Here is a 16,165-nt window from a genome sequence, read left to right as displayed (position 1 = left end):
GGCGGAAAGCACGGAGATCAGGGATATTTCCTATCTCAGGAGGCAGTTCATTCCAAAGGGTTGGAGCCCTCACAGAGAAGGCCCTCCCCCTGGGAGTCGCCAGTCAGCATAATTTGACTGACGGTACCCTGAATAATCCCTCCCTGTGAGAACGAACTGGTCGGTGGGAGACTATTGGTGGCAAAAGATGGTCTCGTAGGTATCCAGGTCCTAAGCCATGGAGCGCTTTAAAGGTGATAACTGACATCTTGAATCGCACCCGGAAGACCACCAGGAGCCAGTACAGCTCGCGTAGGAGAGGTGTTACATGGGCGCATCGAGCTGCGCCCATAATCACCCGCGCGGATACATTCTGGACCAGTTGGAACCTCCGGGTGCTTTTCAAGGGGAGCCCCATGTAGAGAGCACTACAGTAGTCCATATGGGAGGTAACTAGGGCATGAGTGACCATGCGCAAGGCATCCCGATCCAGAAAGGGACGCAACTGGCGGATCAGGCGAACCTGATAAAAGGCACCCCTGGCCACGGCCGTCAAATGATCTTCTAAAGATAGCCGTGAATCCAGGAGGACACCCAAGTTGCAGGCCCTCTCTGTGGGGAGCAAGATCTCATCCCCAATTGTCAGTGATGGTACCAGCTGACTATACAGGGACGCCAGAAGCCACAGCCACTCGGTCTTTGAGAGGTTGAGTCTGAGCTTGTTTCTCCCGATCCAGATCTGCACGGCCTCCAGGCAACAGGACATCACAGCAAGGGCATCATTGGGGTGGTCTGGGGTGGAGATGTATAGCTGTGTGTCATCAGCATACTGATGAACACTCACCCCAAAACCACGGATGATCTCGCCTAGCGGTTTTACATAAATGTTGAACAGAAGGGGTGAGAGGACTGACCCTTGCGGCACCCCACAAATAAGGTGTCTCAAGGTCGACCTCTGCCCCCCTGCCAACACAAACTGCGAACGGTGGAGGAAGGAGGAGAACCACCGAAGCACGGTGCCCCCTATTCCTAACCCCTCCAGCCGGTGCAGTAAGATACCATGGTCGATGGTATCAAAAGCCGCTGAGAGATCTAATAGGACCAGGATAGAGGAGCAACCTCTGTCCCAAGCCCTCCAGAGATCATCCACCAACGTGACCAATGCCGTTTCCATGCTGTATCGTGACCTGAAGCCCGACTGGAACAGATCCAGATAGACAATTTCATCCAGGTATCGGGGTAGTTGTCGCGCCACCACACTCTCAACAACCTTTGATAGAGAATATAAATGTAGAGCAAAAACAAGATGTGACTACATACAAAGAGCTCCTTAACAAGGAAAGAGGTATACTACAATTAAAATCTTTGAATCAACTAAGAGAAGAAAGGATAATTCAAACATGGTTTCAGTATGTACAGTTGCAAGCTAGATAGAGAGAAGATCAGAAAATTGATATCTTGCAAAATGAGGAGAACTTGGTAAAACAAATTAGAGATCAAAATCAAATGCATATAAAAAGGTTGTATAATGCATTGGTAGAAGTAGGTTCAGAAACGGAGTTAGTTAAGGACTGTATGATAAAGTGGGCACAAAGCATTGAAGAACCAATAATGATGGAAACGTGGGAAAAAATATGGGTTAGAAATGTGAAGTTTACGCAAGCCCAAAATTTAAGAGAGAATTTTTATAAAATGTTTTATAGATGGCATCTAGATCCTAAAAAGCTAGCCTGTATGTATCCAAGTGTGCAACCTAAGTGTTGGAGATATGAACGTGACGATGCCACGTATTATCATATATGGTGGACATGTAAAAAAATTAAGGCATTTTGGATAAAAATATGGTGGATTATTCAAAATATTATCAAAAAGAAGATAAAATTTACTCCACAGTTCTTTTTGTTAGGTATAATTACAGATTGTACTGTTATAGAGACTAAGTTGATTTTAAATTTAATAACAACAGCCAGACTTCTGGTGGCGCAGTATTGGAAGAAGGAAGACTTACCTACTATTGAAGAATGGACATTAAAAGTAGTGAATTTAGCAGAGATGGCAAAAATTTCAGCATATTTGAAGGACCATTCAAATGAAAGATATATATCGGAATGGAGAAGATGGATTGACTATATTCAAAACAAATATCAGACTAAAAAGCTTCAAATAGCTTATGAATGAAACCAACTTTTTCTTTTTGAATTATGTTTTGTTAGTTGAAAGGCGAGTTAAAGAGCAAGAGGGAATTAGGAGCCTACAGAAAGTTAGCATATTTTAGTTTATGTTTGTTAAATGTTATACCCTGTATTTGCTCTGGGAAGTCCGGGATGGGGGGAGGGGGATTGGAGGGAGAGGGGAGATGGGGGATGGGGGGTGGGTGGAGGAGGGAAGGGGAGAGGAAGGATGGGGAAAAAATTGTTGTAATTGATAAAACTTTTTAATAAAAAAAATAAAAGAGACAAACACTTAAATTTGACTTACAAATACAGAATGGAGCAAAATATTTTAATATTGGATATACTGAAGGATATTTTTAAACAATGGGCTCAGAAGTTAATTTTAACTGTGACTGCCACTATAGATAAGACTTTATTTAAAAGATATTATGGAAAGGAACAAGTTTTATCAGACAATACTGAGACCAATTTAAAAGTGGGTTTAATAATAGCATAGATGATATATTCATAATTAAAAGGGATATACAAAATAACAAATCAAGAGAGTAAGGCCAGATACATATTTTATGAAGATTTGAAAAATTTTATGAGCGGGGACAAAGAAAAAAATAAAAAGAAATAAACTTCTAGGATATTATTTGAAGTGACTAAACATCAGAAAGTTAGAAATAAATCTAAGAAATATAGAGTTGGTTTCTTTGATCAAGATTAAAACACATATATTGTTATCTCTATAACGACTCATGCACTTTTGATGATTGGAGTTGAAATGACGAGGTTTTAAGGATTTGTTTCTAAATAACAGATGGGATACGGGAATAAGAGATTATTTGTTTATTTTAAGAGAAGGTAATAAGTTATTTGGGGTGCTGAATATATACAACCCAGATTCAAGACTCAAGTCCTGCACGAGCTAGCAATTTGAAAGCATTTAAATGTGAGTAGATAAATAGGTACCACTTTGGTGGGAAGGTAATAGCGTTTTGTGCACTTCAGTGTATAGTCCTGCTGGCTACATGACCACGGAAATGTCTTCAGAAAACATTTGCTCCCTTGGATAAGAAATGGAAATAAGCATTTCTGACCCCTAGAATCAGACAAGACTCGGACAGGGAGAAATCTTTACCTTTACCTTTAATAAGTTATTAAAATTATTTATGCTTGTGATAAAGAGAGAAGCCATTTCTTTCTATATATCTTTTTTTCTTTACTATTATTTTTTTCTTTTCTTTTTATTTTTTGTATCTAATATTTTCTTTTTTTTTAGTTTGAATTAGTTTTTTGCTGCTGTAATTTGTAATAAAACTGCTATGAAAATAAGCAATAAACTGAATTTGAGGCTTTCCAAATGCAAATGGGTGCACTTTGCTGTTGGACAATGGCTCCTCCTGTGGATAAGATAAACAAATTTAATGACTTACGTTTTGTTATATCAAAGATGTGTGAGTGTTCAGTTGTATTTTTCTGGCACTAGGTTTTGTTTTCTTAATTATTTTTAATATTTCATATCCTTTGCTTTTTTGCATGCTACTATTTTAGGTAGCTCTTTTTTCAGAACTTGCTCTAAAGCAAATAGCTAAAAGAAATTGGTGGGTTTTTTAAAATTACATTGACATTATTTGGATATAACATTATTACAGCAGTAGAGATATAAATAAATGGTGATTTGTCTTTTAGTATATGCTAAATAAACTGAGTTAAATTTGTTTCATTTTGCTATTATTGTTTTAAATTAGTTGGTCATTAATCAAATAAATAAATACTACTACTGCTGTAATACAAAAAGTAAAAATTACAAAAAACAGCAAGGTAAAGTGGAAGAAGAAATTCAATTTCTTTGTTGTTATACAGTTACACTTACACATCTTTGCATAGCCAAAAAGAGAACAAATTTTTCAGAGTTGCCTGCATATGATAATTTACAAGCTTAATATAAATTTGGAAACATAATACTTCTCATCATAGCGGAAAAAACTATGACCAGATTATCATAATATCTGCTCAGTCAAGTCCACTGTTGAAAGATGACTTAAAATCCCTTGAACTCCTTTCATGTTCATGGCCTTAAGTATCGAAAATCTGGTCCTGACATCTGTTAAACAAAACATTTTCACATGTTCTCTCTGTGTGGACTGCATGACCATCTCATTTGAATGGGAAATGTCTTTCCCTGTCCTATATAATTCAGATCTTGATATTTCAGCTTTTGGGGAGATAACAAAGAAAGGATTAACATAGGATGGCTATGTAGAGATATAAGCTACACAGACATCAGGCAGAGGACTAAGGAAATTAGCTAAAGTCTTCTGAAATTATGGTGAAAAAGCTGAGTGAAGATTACAGGAACTAAGGCAAGAGATGACCAGAGAATAGATCAGAATGTATGCAGACAGGCAGACTCTCATAAGACTTTCCAATACTTTCCACTCTCCAGATATAGATTCCAGATGTTCTAGTTTTCTACTATCCAGTAACCTCCAGATGTGGTTTCTACCATTCAGTACCCTATGACTCCTATCATATTCAGGATTATTTAATTTAATATGAACAATAGTCCAACACTGTTGGAGAGTGAAGGAGGGCAGAGTGTTATTTTTCAGGTATGGTGTGGTAATGTTGAATGTACAGCTCAAAGAAGCATGGCATTTAAAATGTAAAATCAGTGTGGATAATATTGCACTTGAACAATATCATCAGCAGTGAAGAACAATAAATGATACTTGAAATGACATTAGCACACCAATACCCAGCTGTACCCTCTGTGCAAAGGCATGCCTGTCTGCTGACCTTCTTTTGCCTACTTATGTCTTTCTATGAAACAGTTCACAAGTGTCCCTGCACTGCCTGTTGTGTTCAAGGTTGTTGCAGCATGAGCAAGCAACGACCTCCCTCTCATGACTATTTATAGAAAACAGCATGGTTCAGGTTAGCTTAGACAAGAATGGGGGAAGCCATTGCTCCTGGCAAAGCAGGGAAATAAAGTGGATGGACTCAAGGATTGGCTGCAGCTCCTTGGGAGGCTGTGTGTGACCAACCACTTAGCAAGCACTTAGTATTATTGATGCTCTACTTGTGAGGCTTCCTTTTGCAGGGAGAGCAGGGCTATTTCTGGATCATCCATTCATTCTTTTTCAGACTCAGCATCTGCAATCTACATTTTTGCTTGGGCAGCTGCAAAGTACAACCAGCACCCCTCCCATCCACAATCTTCCCACTGCCCCACCCAGTTAGTTTTTTCATGTTTAACAGATGGGAGAATTAGCCTGAAATAAATGCAGGTCAAGGTCTTGTAACAATCTTCTCCCTCTACCCCCCTCTCCCTCCCTCCCTCCCCCCATCTCCGGATGCAAAGGCACTCTACACATATTTAAATATTAAGTCAAGCAATACAGATATAGATCTTTAGATTCCTTACCGTGGTGTGACTGGCATTTCCATCCTGTCCAAAATGACGTTCCACATAATTTAAGGACAACAGATGGCTGATAGGAGAAGAAAAAAGATAAAAGTTATATAAACACTTTCATCTATGTTTGAGATCAAATCTGCCTCATATTCTCCTGTTTTCCTAATCCATTCTTATAAAATTAACAGGATTGAGAACACCAAAACTTTTGTCATTTCTTTTTGTGACCGATTTGCCCACTTTCCTTTGCTCAATATAAATACTCTAAACTATCCTCTAGTTGACAATCACGGCACTTGTATGGGTGCATGTCATAAGAAATTTCTTGAATTACTATTGTGGCGGGGTCTTTATCATGCAAAGCATGAGCTACATTGTGAGCTCTCCAGACTGGCATGAACAATCTCTTGCTGTTGGTCTCCAATGATTTCCACATTGTCTTTCTTCTAAAATCTCTCAGCTTAGCTTCTGAATGCAGATCTTCTCTGCAAAGACTTGCATGAGAAGATTCCTTGGGTGAAAAAGAAAAGAAACTGAGCAAGGAACTAGAATTCATTATTTGGCAAATCTGATTTGGCAAATAACAAAGCTTGCCTTTCCTCAATACAGATGTGTTGATTTCATGATTGAAATCCACATATCTGTAGCATTCTACAAACATTCTTCCTGGATGCACTACTATTAGCAGCTATTAGTCCCTGGCAAATAGCCCTCCATATTTCCCTCAGTTCTATGGCCCCAGCAAATTCCAACACTGAAAATGAACATTGAGCTTTGCTCAGGTCATTTTTCAGGGCATCTGGACTCCTGGATAAAAGCAGGCACAGTCCAGGGGTGAAACTCAGTTACCTGACCAGCTCATTTACCATACCATATCTAGTTACAGACTAAGACTCATCATCAGCAACCTCATCTTACAGTGATCTAGTGCCTAACCCTGAACTTAATTTATTTGCAGGATGGAGCAGAAGAACAGATGAACAGAAATGTTTCCAGATGCCTTATTAAATATTAAAAGGCACTCATCTAATCACACCCTTCAAGTATAGTGCTTCAAACTATATTCACCCCAGATATATATTTAGACACAAATTTAGGAGCTAGTATGAAAAAAAGCCAAATACCTTTACAATATTGCACAGCTCATATAATAATAAATCACTGCATGAAAAAAAAATCTCTGGTTTCTCACAGCCACATACCTATTTAAATCCTATTTAAACTTGCAATATGTACATAGAAGCTCATATACTGATATACATTATGCACATAATCATATTTTCACGAGTCCCCTGAAGTTAGGTAGTTAGTAAATTTAAACGAATAATAATAAATGAACAAACACTGGAATCTGAGTGGAATTAATTATTACTATAATCACATGCACAAAATGAGAAATATGGTGTCAATCATAGTCAATAGTTTGCTTGCATTGTTTCACATTTCTGCACATGCACCCACAAATAAAAAACCTCTGACAAATACTGATGTAATACTGCAAAATAGTTTCTGAGATAGAGGGACTGAAATTTGACTACAACAGAAGCAGTAAAACTGTTTTTCATTGACAAGATATCTCTGGAAGTTATAAATAACAAGTGTAGAGTGTCACTAAGCAATTACAGAGTGACTTTCTTTCATTGTTATATAGTTATAACGTCTTCAAATTCACCAGAGGTGAAGGGTAAGGCATATGCAGGAGATGCATACTTGTACTTCAGTATTGAAACTCCTTTTTAGAAATTAAAAACAGTGTTGCCCCTTCCATATCTCAATATTTTAATTAGCACAAGAATTGTCAACATAAATAAATTAAAACAAATCTTTATTACAGGCAGAGATCAACATAATCAATGTATCTAGAAAATTCTCTGGAACTAGACATCTCCATTTCTTCTTTTTTTAACTGTGTTCAGTTATAAGTATGTTTCATAATTGTTTAATAAAAGCAGATGGGACAAAGCTAGTATAACTACAGTGGCCCTTTCCACTCATAACAAGCATTCAGTCTTATCACGCAAACATATGCATACCCACCTACATAAACAAACAGGAAGACAAGCACACCTTCTTACACATTTGCTGCCATCAGAAATACAAAATCAACACATTGTAACTTCTATCCTGTCACACACTCTGTTACAACCATATGTTAAGAAAAAGTATGCACCCACATCCATGCCTATGAATTTGCCTACTGCTACCTCAGATTTTGCCACTAAAGTAGCCATAAATTTCAGTTCTAACAACTCCCAGCCAAGATATCTGAGAATTAAAAGAGTGTTGGAAATCTACACACTGGAAGACACCACATTGGGAGATGCTGACATATGTGAGGACTCCCACGTTAAAAATTTCACACCTCCCATACTGCAATCCATCCATGAAATCTTGGTCTCTTCTTTTGGAGAGAAGAACATGGTGTATAATCTAAGCTAAAACATGGCTTATTCCATACACAGTTTTTTAAAACAAATACCTGAACTGAGATAACAGCATTGTTCAATCTCATTATTGCTATTAATTAACAAATTAAAACTATGATAATTGTATCATCTATTATTGCATTCTGAATGGTCACTATGAGATAAAGTCTGTAATAATTTGTCATATTTGTAGATAATTACAGATATTATCTACAAATCTGCCCGAAAAAGATATTACATTGTTCTATTATTTCTCTACTCATATATATGAAAATCTACTACTTGGCATAAATATCTTGCAGCTAATGAAAGTTTATAACTTCATATATTACTTCCTCTTTAAGGTATCATGGAATAAAATATTCAGAAACTTGTCCAAATGACCATTGTTCCATTATCTATCTATCCATCCATCCATTCATCCATCCATCCATCCACCCACCCACCCACCTACCCACCCATCCATTTATCTATCGTATCATGTTATTTGCAAATAACATAAAAGCTAACACAAACTAATAACTTTTTCAGCCCTCTGAGTAATCCATGTGCACAAAAGGACTACCCAGAGGGCTGAAAAAAGTGATTTCTGACAGGTCCTCGCACTTTTGACCGGTCTTCGCACTTATGACTGGTCATCATTTATGCCCATTGTAGCATTCTTAACAACCGTGTCACTCATTTCACAACTGCTTCTCTTCACCATGGTGACAAGATAGGGCAAAAATGTAAAATGTGAGGACAGTCGTAAGTTCAAGGATTGGTCAAAAGTGCGAGGACCAGTCAGAAATAACTTTTTCAGCCCTCTGAGTAGTCCATATGCATAAAAGGATACAGCAATAGAGAGGGATGAAGGAAGGGAAGGGAAATTAGAGTAGGAGTGAGGGTAAGAGAGGGAGGAAGAGAGAAGGAGAAAGGAAGAAGGAAAGAAAAGAGAGAGGTGGTAGGTTTGAGGAGAAAGATTGCTGTACAATAAAAAAGATGAAAGGGAAGAAAACCAATCCCAAACAAATATAAATATACAAATATACTTTCTTTGGTGAGGAAAAAGAAAAAGAAAAAGAAATCTCTCTCTGCCTCATTTTGTCATGTTGCAGCAAAGACCCTGCTTTACTTTCAGTTTCGCTTTTTCAGCATAGCTAGGGGAAAAAAACATTTGCTCTAGCAATTTACTTCTTTGCAGCTAGCTAGCAACAGAGCCCTCCGCAAAACAGCTGAGAGCAAATCAGCTGAGAGTCGGGAGGCTGATCAAATCAATTTATGGTAATTAACCTATGCTGAAGCTGAAAGGGGCTGTTTTTTCTATTTTTGCAGGCACCAGTCTACTCATTTGTTTTCTTTTAACACTGATCAGCTGTAGGGCAGTCCTTTGAAGCCCCTGGGCAAGAATTTAAACAGTTTTTTTCCCTCTAGCCATCAGCTGGGACTTAGCAATAGATTGGGAGTGGGCGGGATAAGCGAACTGGGACCAGCGATCCAACAGATGCAGAGGGTGAGGGTGAGTGAAAACCATATATTCCCTTCCCGTTCTCCCGCCATTCCCTAGCTTGTAGCATTCTTTCCAAAAATCAGGACTTTTTTAAAACGCCGCGGGACGCGGGACAAATTGTTATAAATCGGGACTGTCCCGCCAAAAGCAGGACGTCTGGTCACCTTAACATTAGATATAGTGGCAATAAATTATACAATTCATACAATTTGTATTGTATGAAGACATGCCTTCCTTTGTTTGTCCTGAATTTGTTACCAAATTTATTTTATAGTCTTAAAACATGCTTAAAGAGAAATCAATTCATTTTTTCTGTCAATAATCCTTATTTATTTCTATTTCTTTTCTAGATCTTTATATGAAAATTTTAATGAGACTATTGTGATTGAATAACTGGAGAACCATTTCGGTGTAATGCTAGCCTAGAAACTAGGAGACTATGAGTTCTAATCCTTCCTTAGCCATGAAAGTCAGTTGAGTGGGCCACTCATTCTCTCTCAGCCCAATCTACTTTACAGAGTTGCTGTTGTGGGGAAAATAGGAGGAAGAAGGAATGTTGGTACATTCGCTGCCTTGAGTTGTATATGAAAAAAAGATGGGATAAAAAATATTTTACATAGGATCACTCTCTAGATTTATACAATGATAGAATAGAGTAACAGATCTGGAAGGGACCTTGGAGGTCTTCTAGTCCAACCCTCTGCTTATACAAATTTCAGGCAAATGGTTGTCCAATCTTTTATTAAAAACTTCCAGTGTTGGAGCATTCACAACTTCTGAAGGCAAGTTGTTCCACTGATTAATTGTTCTAACTGTCAGGAAATTTCTCCTTAGTTCTAGGTTGCTTCCATCCATTGCTTCTTGTCCTGCCCTCAGGTGCTTTGGAGAATAGCTTGACCCCCTCGTTTTTGTGGCAACTCCTGAAATATTGGAACACTGCTATCATGTCACCCCTAGTCCTTCTTTTCATTAAAATAAACATATCCAATTCCAGCAACCATTCTTTATATGTTTTAGCTTCCAGTCCCCTAATCATCTTTGTTGCTCTTCTCTGCACTCTTTCTAGAGACTCAACATCTTTTTTACATTGTGGAGATCAAAACTTGATTCAGTATTCCAAGTGTGGCCTTACCAAGGCATTATAAAATGCTATTAACACTTCATGTGACCTTGATTCTATCCCTCTGTTAATGCAGCCTAGAACTGTATTGGCTTTTTTGGCAGCTGCAGCACACTGCTGGCTCATATTTAAATGATTGTCCACTATGACTCTAAGATCCCTCTCACAGTTACTATTATTGAGCAAAGTACTACCTATACTGTACCTGTGCATTCTGTTTTTCTTGCCTAAATGTAAAATCTTACTTTTTTCACCATTGAATTTCATTTTGTTAGATAGCCCCCAATGTTCAAGTCTGTCAAAATCCTTCTGTACCTTAAACCTATCTTCTGGAGTATTGGCTATTCCTGCCAGCTTGGTGTCGTCTGCAAATTTGATGAATTCCCCATCTATCCCTTTGTCCAAATCATTGATGAAGATGTTGGAGAGTACTGAGTCTAAAACAGAGCCTTGGGGTACCCTACTGCATACTTCCCTCCAAGTAGATGCAGCTCCATTGAGGCCTAGACAATGAATGTGGTTGGTCAGCCAGTTACGAATCCATCTGGTGGTGATGCTGTCAAACCCACATTTTTCTATCTTATCAAGTAGTAGGTTGTGGTCTACTTTATCAAATGCCTTATTGAAGTCCAAATAATTAAATCTACAGCATTCCTCTGGTCCACTAATTTTGTCACTTTGTCAAAAAATGCAATATGATTTGTCTGGCATGATCTATGTTTGACAAACCCATGTTAGCTTTTGGTAATTATTTTGTCACTAGGTGTTCACCAATCTAGGTTGCTTGATTGTCTTTTCCAGAATGGTAATTATTTATTTTTGTTTATTCAGTTCACACAGCTGAATATCTCACATGATTCTTCTTGAATCAGAATTTGAGAAACACAACAAAATAAATAAACAAATATAAATAGACCAGATTAAACTATTAAAAAATACATAACCTGCAGCATTTACAATAATTGTTTACTATTTTAATTCGATGAAAATTGTGGACAGTATACCTTTTGTTATCTTACTTAACTAATTGTTACACTGGACTTGTGGAATGCTAAATCGGAGTTTGATAACAATTTATTAAACATGCCACAATGGCTCGGTATACACATTATGATATAAACCATGATTTATAAATCACAACAGTTGGGACCACCTATATTTGAAACTCAAACCTAACAAATTACTTGTGGTTTAGCATGGTGTATTAACCCAAATTACTCAGTTTTCCATAACAGAGTCTATTTTGTCTGTGATCAGAGTCCATTAAAAAAAAAAAGATTTTGAGACAGATTTTGATTATGGCAGTGAAAAGATGCACTTTACAGAATGACAAGATTTCCTGATGTGATTCTGAGCAGACTGTCAGTCTGTCCACTATAAGTCCTGCTATCACATATAAACATAAAATACGCATATACTATCTAACCAGCATTATTTATTGTACTCTGATAGAAAATTTTAGGTATTTTTAAAACTGCTATTCAATATTCTTCATTCTTTTACATGAAAGCATTTTATTACATATGTTGAAAATATACACCCAATGTTCTCCATTGTACCATAAGAAGCAGTTTATCATAAAGAAGAATCCTAGTTTAGCATTGAGATGACACACATGGACAAGATTTCTTTCTTTTTTTAAAATGTGGACATCTTTTACTACTTCCTTATTTATTCTTTGTGATTTTCTACTTCCTCAAGATTTACAGTCCTATATATAATTTTGCTGAATATATTTCTTGGCTCCAATTATCAGAGAGGCTCCATCAACCACTCTTTCCCCCTTCCTTTATCACCCAATCAAAAAATGGAATCTTACATTTGAATCACAAGAACAATTATTTTGGCAGTAAATACTTACTGGTTCAGCTCAAGATCCAAAATGAAGGTTGAACCAAAGGCAGGGATGAGGAAACTCACTTGGGCCAGATGGATAACCTAAAAGAACAAAAACAAATTAAGGCAGAGCCTTCTTTGACTTTTGCCTTCATCTATAGTAATATTAAAAGGGATGTGGTGGCTCAGTGGCTAAGATGCTGAGCTTGTTGATTAAAAGGTCGGCAGTTCAGCAGTTCAAATCCCTAGTGCAGCATAATGGGGTGAGCTTCCGTTACTTGTCCCAGCTTCTGCCAACCTAGCAGTTCAAAAGCACGTAAAAAATGCAAGTAGAAAAATAGGGACCACCTTTGGTAAGAAGGTAACAGCTTTCCATGTGCCTTTGGCATTTATTCATGCCAGCCACATGACCACAGAGATGTCTTCGGACAGTACTGCTCCTTCGTCTTTAAAATAGAGATGAGCACCGCCCCCTAGAATCGGGAACAACTAGCACATAGATGCGAGCGGGAACCTATAGTAATATCAAATAAGCACTTATCCATTGCATATTATTGTAACAAGTTGTTCTGCAATACTGTTTATGCAACCAATTTTGTTTGATCACACATATTCCCTCTTAAACTTAACTCTCCTTTCCTTCCATTCCCTTCAGATGCATACAGCGAGAAATTAATCTGTTGCAACCATCATGTACAGAAGACAAAAGACACAGGTGCCTTTATAAAAATACAGAATATCTCATCACTGAATTTGAATTCACAACCATCATGTACCCAATACATCTGATACTAAAGAGAAGAATGTAGAACTAATATTTATTAGGAACCACCTTACTTGCTCAAAATAATTCTGCCTGTTCTGTGAGGTCATCTAAAGAAAGACTCCTTATGCTCCTGTTCCATTGCACAATAGGTGGGCAAGAAGCTGGACTCTACAGCAGTGGCCTCTCTGATGTACAATATGTGGCCCACAGAGATGATTGCTCCTGGCATTGAAAAGGCACTGAAGATCAATCTCAGCAGGATTTGCTGACTTGGGGTCATTGGGAACCATTTATGGTTTTGTTCTGATGTTACTTTGAGGGGTAAGAGCTGTGGTTTGGAGAACATTTCATGCTTAATGTTTTTACTTTGTCAACTGCCCAGAATTTATATGAGGGAGTGATATAAAAAATTTGAAGAGAGAGAGGGAGGGAAGGAGGAAAGAAGGAAAGATCCCATAGGACAGCTTTTCCTCAGATATGCCCTTCATTATGCGTGTTCAGTTCTGTCATACCCCAGCCTGAGGATGATCTAGGTCCTAGGAACAAGGAATCACTTGCTCTGGGGAAGCTGCAGTCCCAAGGGTTGATCTTGTGTGTCTGTACAGTAGGAAAAGATGGATCATGATGAAGCAAAGAAAAATGAATCTTGTCCTGGTTAAGATCACACCTTATCTTATAGCAAAGATGGCATGAGAGAACAGTCAGAAATTGCATGTCGCCCTGGTTAATTGTATGTTGGCCTGATTTCACAGGCTCAGGGAGCACATGTGAGAGTCAGAAGAATACACAGATCCAAGTTCTTCAAACTTTAGGACCCTGGAAAAAGGCGTTCCCACCTGTATCACCTCTGCAGTGGGAAAAATCTGGAGACCTCAAAACCCCAAAGATTAGCAAAAGGCATAACTCTGGTTTCTCAGGTGTAGACCTCCTGCTTCTGGAACCCCAAACAAGCTTGGAAAAAATAGAAATAGCAGAATAGTGAGATAAAACATTTCCTTCTTACTATTTAGGGGATAGCAGCCCCTCCCCCCAAAAATTAGCTTTTAGTACTGGTGGGCCTGAATTCCATGTTGCTAAACATGTTCCAGTTAATTCTGACTTATTATTTGCAGGATACTATACCCCAATACCAAACATTCCAAATTATTAACGTCTTGTTTGTTGCTTGTTTGATTGTTAAGCTATCCCCTTCTGTTGATAGGAATGTTTATGTTTAAAACAAAAGTTAAAGTCAAATTAACTTTAATTTGAGGTGTAACACCTCTCCTGCGCGAGCTGCACTGGCTGCCGGTGACGTTCCGGATTCGTTTCAAGGTGCTGGTGCTTACCTATAAAGTCCTTCATGGCTTAGGCCCGGGGTACTTGCAGGACCATCTCCAGCTGCTCTCCCACTGTCCCGTGCGCTCTCACAGAGTGGGCCTCCTCAGGGTGCCTTCAGCCAAACAATGTTGGCTGACGGCCCCCAGGAGGAGAGTGTTCTCTGTGGGAGCCCCAACCCTCTGGAATGATTTGCCCGCCGAGCTCAGGACAGCCCCCAACCTCCTTTCTTTCCATCGTGAGTTGAAGACGTGGCTTTTTCGTCAACTTAACTGATCTGCCATGGGTGTACAATGTTATAATTTTAAACTGTTTTAATTGGGTTGTTGATTTTAATTTTATTGTGATTTGTATTGGATATTGTTTTTGTAAGCTGCCCTGAGTCCCTTGGGAGAATGGCGGCATATAAATCGCAATAATTAATAAATAAATAAATAAATTATAAAGCAGCATAATGAAATCAAGCCAATTAAATCAATTCACAGTTAAAACTTGTTAAAACCAGCACTCCTCCCTGAGGAAAGCATTCAACAACTGGGAGCCCAATAGAAGAAGACTTTCTCTTGAGTAGCAGATATCTAACCATCTTGCAGTGGGATCACCTTCATAAAGCCTTTTATTGATCTAAGTAATCAGGCAAGTTCTATCCACAATGCAGAAAAAAAAATAGCCAAACCCTACGCTTGGCTTAGAGCTCAACTCAATGTTTTAGTGGAGCCAAGCAAAGCTTCTTCAGCTAATTTTGACTGAGTGTGATTCTGACTCCGATCTTGGACAGTACACATCTTTTTGCATGAAAGTTTCATTCAACAATCTTTGCTAACCAATGAGTAGCTATTCACTACTGCTCAGCTTTCAAATCCTGTTTGTACAACAAGCTTGGATAAGAGTCAACTCAAAACTACCTATCATATATTAAAAGATGAGAATAGGACTTCCCATCATCATCTGGTAAATCTCATGGGGTTTTTTTCCCCTTTGAATCTTAAAAGAACTCAAACGAAAGTGCAATACAGGTAGTTCCTGTTTAACAAATGCCCTATCCAGCAACCATTTGAAGTTATGACAGTGCTGAAAAATAACTTTACAACCAGTCCTTGCACTTAAAAGCATTGCAGCATCTGTGCACCCGAGATCTGGGCAGCTCACAATTGATGGGGCTTACAACCATCGCAGAGTCCCAAGGTCACGTGGCTATCACTTGCACACTTCACAGATGGCTTCCAAGAAGCAGAAACCATGCAAAAGCCAGTGGTAAATTGCAAGTTGCAACCATGTGATTTCTTGCTTAATGACAGCAGCGATTTGCTTAACTTAATAACATAATAACCACAACAAAAGTGAAGTCATGAGGCATTGAAGTTACATGATGTCTCGTTTAATGACTATGTCAGTTAATTATAGATTTGCTGATCCCAATTGTGGTTGTTAAGGAGGACTAACTGTATTTGAAAAACAGAATGATGCAATATTCTGGGAATGGATATTTAGCAACTTTTGATTAGAGAAAGAGTCACCATAATTTCCATTGCTAAGTGATGTGGTCATAAAGTGCAATGTCCATGACTGCACTGCATAGCAAGAGCAACCCCTGCAGTTCTGTTGCTGCAGTTAAATGAGGATCATATGTCATCAGGTAAGCACTTCTTTGC

General features: G+C 38.2%; 1 protein-coding gene across 10 annotated transcripts in view; it reads right to left on the bottom strand.

The window, feature by feature from the left end:
- ADAM11 (ADAM metallopeptidase domain 11) overlaps nucleotides 1-16,165 on the bottom strand; it is a 103,050-nt gene that overhangs the window by 72,422 nt on the left and 14,463 nt on the right. For all 10 annotated transcript variants that reach the window (XM_034416069.3, XM_060691718.2, XM_034416070.3 and 7 more), the window contains exons 3-4: nucleotides 12,456-12,532; nucleotides 5,569-5,635 (exon numbers count right to left, since the gene is read on the bottom strand). In XM_034416069.3, coding sequence (XP_034271960.1) covers nucleotides 5,569-5,635; nucleotides 12,456-12,532 — 144 coding nt within the window. The remainder of the gene's footprint in view (nucleotides 1-5,568; nucleotides 5,636-12,455; nucleotides 12,533-16,165) is intronic.

This window comes from Pantherophis guttatus, chromosome 4 (assembly GCF_059756535.1).
Source record: "Pantherophis guttatus breed Tessera chromosome 4, ASM5975653v1, whole genome shotgun sequence".
In the NCBI taxonomy this organism is placed as follows: Eukaryota; Metazoa; Chordata; class Lepidosauria; order Squamata; family Colubridae; genus Pantherophis; species Pantherophis guttatus.
Note: the sequence above shows the minus strand (reverse complement) of the source record. Positions and strands in the feature narration are given on the sequence as shown.